Consider the following 7,917-nt stretch of genomic DNA (forward strand, 5'->3'; position numbering starts at 1 on the left):
TTGAAGAAAGTGAAACTATAATCTTGTGATTGAGATCATGTTTTGTTTTTAAATAGAGTCACAAAGTATATTTTAAATTTAAAAATGTTGACTAATGATAATTCCTTTTTACAATTGCAGAACAGATGAATAACGTAATCAAAGGACCAAGTCAAGGAACGAGTCAAAGTAGAAAAGTTTAAAAAAAAATTTTCCTCGAACTGAACTCGCACCAGTGAAATACCGCTTTCTAAACGGACGCTCTAGGCCAATAGAGTTACAGAGGTATGAAGAAGCATGTGAGAAGAGGTATGCATTTTTTTAAAGTGTGAGACATAGAGGAAAATGCTATATTATGAGTTAACTTTTAGCTTTCGTCGTAGCGCATCAAAAAAAAATTAATAACAAAAATTTTCGAGTTTTTTAAAACAAAATTTAAAAAAAAAAACCAAAAATTCTGATTTTGACGCGCTGTATTCCAAAAATTATGGCTCAAATAAAATTAATTGTAACATCAAAAATAAAGATCAATCAATCCCCTTTAAAATAAGCTTCAAATGATTCCTCTATGTTGCATGGTTCCGAAGTAATAAGCGTTTAAATAAATATATGCATGGAAAATCTGCTACCATTTTTTAACAGGCTGTAGCTTGAAAACAAGTTCCTCCTCCCGTTTATAAAAATTTTTGCTAGAAATTGATCAAAGAATCATCCCTGAAATTATTTGCCACCCTACGCGAAGCACCCTGTATAATACTTTTTTACGCCACTTTACTTGAAATTCACCATAAAAATGCGAAAGATGATTTTCTCACTGAAAGAAATTACACACTATTTTCAAAAAATTTCACACTATCAGCGTAATAATGCAGCTTGCTAGAAGTTTTACTTCATGTATAATATAAATAATTATTGTAAATCACTCTAGATTAATTTTTAAATTGCATAATTTCTTATTTTAGCAATAAAATATAATAATTAATAAATAAATGACCTCCTTATCACAGCAACAGGAACTACTCATATTAAGTATGAGTAATTACAAGTAATTACTCTTAACAAACACCAAGGGATAGTGACGCAAAACTATTAACACTATAAAGTAAGTGTGTTCTTTCAATATTTTTTTTGTTATTCTTAATTACACTTTAAACTTGAACTCGTTATTATTAAAGTTGGCAACACTTTTTCAATATAAAACAGAATAACATTTTTTGCTCGGTATAAATATTTTTAGGTAGTTTATTTCTGAGTTTAAACAGAAAATTTAGAAAAATAATTGACATATTTATTGCTAATGAGAACCGATAAAATATTTTCAAACACTTTAAGAGCCGCATTTGATTTTCTTTTAAATTGCCATCTCTAACAATTGGAATCAGCTATCAAAAAGAAAAACACGATTTCAAAATATTTTTTTTTTATTTCAATATAAAAAACTCGAAATCATAAGCATTATTAAACAATCAAAAATTATCCGGCCGCAATTTTATCCTCCTGGAGTTGTTGGGGGGAAAGTTGGAATTGGTGGTGGTGGAGTTACTGGTGGTGGTGGAGTTACTGGTGGTGGTGGAGGAGATGTTGTTGTTGGTGGTGATGTTGTGGGACTTACAGTAGGTGAAGTCGGTGGGAATGTTGGCGGAAAAGTCGGCGGAAATGTTGGTATAGGTGGCACAGTTATAGTTGTAGGGACTGTTGGTATCGGAACAGTAATTGTCATAGGTGCTCCGGTTGTTGTTGTAAATTTATCCATTATCATCGGAATGAAACGTCCTTGTATACCATCATCTTCATTTAAATGCATTTTCTCACGAAATATTTTATAACGACCATTATTTTTCTTATTTTTAACTATAAAATAATTTTATTTTAAAATTTTAAAATTTATTGAACTATTAATTGATAATTAAATGATATTTTATTACCGGAAATACAATCGATTACTTTCACCATAAATAGAATGCATATTATCACTTTTATATTTTTCATTTTAAAAGATTTCTGAATTTTTCTTTAAAGTGTTTAAAATTTTAATTAGAATTTTTATAGCTTATAATAAAACGTCTTAGTTTATCAATAGTTTTTATGCAAATGACTCGATGGTTAAAAATTAGTTTTAAAACTAACACAATTTAGGGGAAATTCTTAATTTTTATGCACAAGTGGAATGAAAGTTAAGGAAAAATATGTACAATAACAAAATCATGTTTTCTGTCTTTTTGCTTGTTGTTCTTTGTTGTTAGAAAACAAAATTCTTCAAACAAGAGGGTTATTAATCACTTTGGAGATAATTTTTCTTGCAGAACACTACAATGTAGGACAAAATTATTGTGCTGCTTATAATTCGTCTATGTTTTTAGTTCGATGCGCATTTGAATAGTAAATAATTCTTTTTTTTTCTCGGAATAAAATTTCTGGTTATTTCTGCGATTTTTTCGGAATAAAACAATGCGGAAATTGGAAAAATCTAAGGAGTGTTGAACTAACTCGTGATTAATTGTGAATAAATTGTATAAAGATGTTGTGATTTATAGTGTAGAATCAAGATAGATAAAACTATAGCTACTTCACCTTTGGAAAGCACTTTAAATAACTTTAAAGAAAGTAAAAAAGTCAATTGTAAATCAGAGTTTCTAATATTCTATTAAATCTAGCAGTAAACGTAATCTAGTAAAAAAAACGGGAACAACTAAGAACCCAAGTAACCGTCTTCAACTATTATAAGAACAGTGAAAATACTCTGATTTAAGTACGACGATCTTTCATACAAGGCTCAAATTATTTGAAAACTAAAGGACATTTATAGCCAAGACAAAATTTTGAAGTTTTAATAATGGAAAAAAAAACCTGAAAACTAATTAAAAATAAAGATACTATTTGGAGTCCATTTTAAGAGAATGCGAAACATGATGGAAAGAAGGACAGAAATCTGTCAATTATTGTCTGGAGTGTAGTGAAATGAGAAAGTATCTAATAAATGAGTAAGAAATAATAATTTAGTTTATGCTGCAACATTTTGGAAGTAGATTTACCAGGCAATTAGCCTTTTAATTTGCCTGATTGGGAACAGGAATGAAAAATGATCAGGACAACCGAGGAATCAAAAACGAATAGACGTGGGAAGAGTCTAGAAACTGAGAGTGTAAGGAATTTGCCATATCTTAGAAAGGAAAATGCCTATAAAATAGATTATTTAAAAAACTCTTCAGAAAATAAATTTTTTAATATTCTAATGGAACATTTTAGAATTAAAGTTTTAACTTATGTTGAAAATGAAAAACTGTTCCGGGGTTTCTGCAATTTTAAAAACTTCAATTTCTTTTCCATTTTCGATAGTCATAATTTTATGTTTCTTTGTACTAAACTTTATTCTTTAGAATGCATTCCTACAATCTATATTTAAGCCAAGAGACTAGGATCCCTTGAAGTCATGCTAACTAATATTCTTATTTGTTTAAGCTGAATTTGTAAGAACCCTTTAAGTAAGAAGAAGAAAAGAGAGAGAGAACTCTTTGTTCTTTAATAGTACATATTTCTCTTTTATAAAATTAATAACTGCCTTGGGTAAAAAAGTGCAAAAGGAAAAACGAAATTACAATTTGTTTTTTTTTTTTCTAAATTTAATTTCCACTTTTTTTTTTAATTTATTTGTCAATCATTATTAATATTTTCGCCTTAAATATTCATAAATAGAAAATCAAATAATAAAATAATTTTTTTATCCACTATTTGGTACTGTAACTGTTGTAGGTGTATTAGTTGGTATTGTTATAGTTTGTGGGGCTGGTGTCGGACCACTTCCTGGTTTACCACTTGAAGGTGGTGACATTGGTGGTAATGTAATTGTTGTTGGTGTTGTTGGAAGTGGAATTGTTATTGTCATCGGTGCACCAGTTGTTGTTGTAAATAAATCCATTATTAATGGTATAAAACGTTCCTGATAATTTTCTTCATCATTTAAATGCAACTTTTTACGAAATGTTATATAGCGGCCATTACTTTTATAATTTTTAACTACAATATAGAAAATGAAGAGTAAATTTTCATGTACAAAATTTTTTTTTAATATTTACCAGAAATACAATCAATAATATTCACTAAAATCAATACATAAATTATGAAATTAAATTTTTTCATATTTAAAAAAATTTTTTCTTTAAAATTTAAGTTTTAATTTTTAATAATTTAATAAAAAATAAATTTTTGCTTTGAAATAAAATAAGGTTTTAAAACTGTTTAAGTTACGAGAGAAAAACGTCCGTTTTATAGAAAGTTATTTTTAAAACTGATAACTTTTAGGGTTTCATATTCTTTGGGTCATGTCATTTACAACAGAAATGAAAGTATGAGAAATTCGATATTAAAAATAGCAGAGACAAAAAAAAATTTTTTTTTTTTTTTTTGCTAATTTATATTTAAAAATATTTGTATGAAATTTGTGTCAAGAATTAAAATATTTTTGAATAATATTTTCGCTATTCAGTAATCAATATTATCGCATAGGGCTGATCACATTGTACAGACAAAGATAACATAAGATCCTAATTGATAAATAACATGTTTTATTTTTTTGTTATTATTGTTTTTTTAATAACTGTGCTGTTTGTTTTAAAATTGTGTCAAATTTTTCTTTGTTTTTAAATCGCATAGTTACGAGTGGTTTGGTTTTTTTGTTTGGTAGGGAATTCTTTAGGAAGGTATTTGTAACTAATTTTTTTTTATCAGTCAAGAATTTTAAGGGGGGAAAGTTTGATGAAAGTTAATTGATTTGTTTTTTTTTTTTTTTTTGTGTGTCCTTAGTGACCCACATTTTTTTCATCTGTGCACAAATGAAATAAATGTAGGGTGTATAAAATGTGCTAAACCATTTTTATTGCATGTTTGTCGTTAAAGAAATAAACTGAGAAATTCCCAGTTTATAAACTTTAGGATGCCAGTTTTTAAAGTAGAACAAGAGCTTTCTTCAAGCAGCACGAGGTTACAGAAGAAATTATACACAAAATTAACGCAATTGATATGAATAATCCCGAACCTGTAGAATTGCACCAATAACCAATATACAACAAGATGGAGGTAGTGAAAGGTAGCTTGGGGGAATAGAGGAGCTTGTTACCAAAATTTTTCTTTCAAGATGGTGTACATGCAAGTAATCACTGGATTTCATTTTGAATAAATGAAATAAGGAGAAGCCAATAAGATCCAAAAAGAATAATGAATATATTTTTCTAGATTGCAGATTTGTACAACCGATACAAAAGTGCACCCAGAGCACGTGAAACAATCTAATGTGCCTGTCCTCTGTTTCACACATCCGATTGCACTCGCTCTAAACCAACCCTCGTAATAGGCCAGTTCACCTTGTCAGGTAACATAATATTTTCCTTCTCCTACGAGTGAGAACATCAAACTCTCCCAGAAGGTGTACTGAAGTTTCACAGAATCTAGGCCCAATTTATTAAGATTTCAAAGCTGCAATGCCCCGATAAGACTCCGGTGAGGATTTTCACCTGTTTCTCGCTCAAACCTACAACCTTCCTAAACCTAGTCATAATCTCCCAGAAGCTCCTTGGCCTATCGCAGCCTCAGAAGTCCCTTCTGCGAATCGACCGCCGCCTCTCTGATTCCATTTTTAGTTCCCAACGGACAGTATGTCGTTCGATTCTTCAAAACGGCTGTGAGGAGAAGTATTTGAAAACCTCTCTTCGCGTTCATCTCATTTCCTTTTACGCCCACACGACTTGGCATCTAACACAGAATGACATTGTTTCGACTACCTAATTCATTGAGTTTCTTAAGACAGCTCTATACTGTGGCTTAATCAGCGCTGTTATGGCAGCTCAGTTATCTATCATAATATTTTTTCGTCAGTGTTTATTATTGTCTATATGAATACAGTATATTATCAAAACCGAAAATAATTAGGACATGTTTTAGTGCAAAATCGAATCAGTCAATGTGTGGCTTGTGTCGTGTTTATTTTGTTAATGAAGCTCAAAAATTTTATTATTGAGCTGGACTATAATTTATTTATTTGCTTTAATCGAAATTAAATAATTTTGCAGATGAATATTTCATTTCAGTTTTCTAAAAATTAACACAGAATTACTGATTTAAGAAGATTGTCGTCATAAATTTTTGAATCGTTTTTGATTGATTGCTACCATCATAATTAATTTAAAAATTTTTAGAACATTTTTTTTACAAACAAAATGTTAACGTCCATTAAGAAGAATTAAAATGAAATAAAAGAAAGGTATAACACAAGAAACAGTTTTCGAAGAGTAGAAATAAGTTCAAAGGTAAGAAAGGCATAACTCTTTAACAGGTTAAAATCCTTATTCTTATTATTGAAATTAAAGTAATCTCTTTTTCTGAAATAAAATTGATGAGAAAAAGAGAAAAGCATTTAATTATTCAAAAAAAACAATATGAATCCCATTAGTTCTATGCCGATATCTTGAATTCCGTTCATAAATTTTTTATTACAAAGGCACACTAAATTTAATTTATATTTGACGTTCTTTAATCAAAAGTATCCTACGAATTGAAAATGTTATTTCACGATGTTTGTTGAAGAATGACGAATGGTAGAATTTGGGATGAAAGTTTGGCTTCCTTTAATGTCTACAGATTTTTTAATCTAAACATAACAAACAAAGATTACGTGTTCAGCATACTACTGAAATGAAAATTTTTATCGGTGATGATCGGTGATTAATGAATTTGCCTTATTTCATTGATGGTTTAACCACGACTTGATTATTTTTCATTATAATGTTTTTCAGATTTCATTCGAAGAAATCAGTTAGCTACAGCAGCAGCTATTATTTAAAGCTGCAAAATCTAATATAAAATAAGTGTTTTATAGGACGGCTTAGTGTGTCTCAAAATATATTTCATACATGCAAGGAAAATATCTTGAACGATGTGTATAGCAACATCGGACATACAAAATATTTTGTGATAAAAAAATTTTATTTTATATTGAGTTCAAATTAATTTTATTTACTTTTTTTAGTAATATCAATGTAAAAAAATTATTTATTCAACCTCCGGGTGTTGATGGCGGAAAAGTTGGAATTATTGGCGGTGGTGGTGGTGGTGGTATTGGAGGTGGTATAGGTATTGGAGGAGGTGGTGGTGGAGGTTCAATAGGTGGCACAGTTATTGTTGTCGGAACCGTTGGAATCGGAATAGTAATTGTTTGTGGTGCACCTGTCGTTCCTGAGAATTTATCAATAATCATTGGTATAAAACGCCCCTGAAAATCGTCATCATTGTCCAATAAATGGATTATTTTACGAAATTTGTTGTAACGTCCATCATTTCTATGATTTTTAACTAAAAAATAAAAACATTTCCAAATGAAGCACTTATTATAAACTGAAAATTATTTTGTTTTTACCAGAAATGCAATTCACAGTTTTTATAAAAATTAATATGAAAATAATAAAATTTACTTTATTCATTTTTTTGGAAATTTAGATTAATAAATTTTCGGTCTTAATTACAGAATATTTTTTAAGCTATATAGGGTTTAACTAGAGAACGTCCTCTTTCTTTCTAGTTTATTGCAAAACTACTGTCTTTAAAGAAAAATCGTAAGGAAATTAAAAATGTAAAATTAATTCAGAGACAAAAAACTAGATTATTTTTTTAAAATTTAGAATTTTTTTTGCCAAATCAATGATTTATGTTCCATTTCGAAATTAGTATTGGAAAGTATATTAGGAACCATCTTTTATAGCTTTGCTATTCAAGCTATACATGATCAAGAGGAGAAAAATATTCTCAAAGGGAGTTGAGCATTAAAATTTATATGTAGAATTTTAAAATTCTGCACTTGGAAGGAGTCATAGTAAGATTTTAAATTGACATATAATTTTATTTGAGTCATACATATAAATTTTCAAGATGCTTATAATCATGCTTGAGACA

General features: G+C 28.9%; 1 protein-coding gene across 1 annotated transcript; it reads right to left on the reverse strand.

The window, feature by feature from the left end:
• Nucleotides 1–1,468: 1,468 nt before the first annotated feature.
• Nucleotides 1,469–1,783, reverse strand: LOC129619391 (uncharacterized). The gene has a single exon (XM_055534644.1). It carries the CDS (start codon nucleotides 1,781–1,783, stop codon nucleotides 1,469–1,471), a length of 315 nt encoding a protein of 104 aa, XP_055390619.1.
• Between the last annotated feature and the right edge of the window lie 6,134 nt (nucleotides 1,784–7,917).

Source organism: Condylostylus longicornis, unplaced genomic scaffold, assembly GCF_029603195.1.
Source record: "Condylostylus longicornis isolate FDR11 unplaced genomic scaffold, ASM2960319v2 ptg000013l, whole genome shotgun sequence".
Classification (NCBI taxonomy): Eukaryota; Metazoa; Arthropoda; class Insecta; order Diptera; family Dolichopodidae; genus Condylostylus; species Condylostylus longicornis.

Coding starts and splice junctions, on each gene's coding strand:
- LOC129619391 (XM_055534644.1), bottom strand. CDS start 1,783: ATGCATTTAAATGAAGATGATGGTATACAAGGACGTTTCATTCCGATG.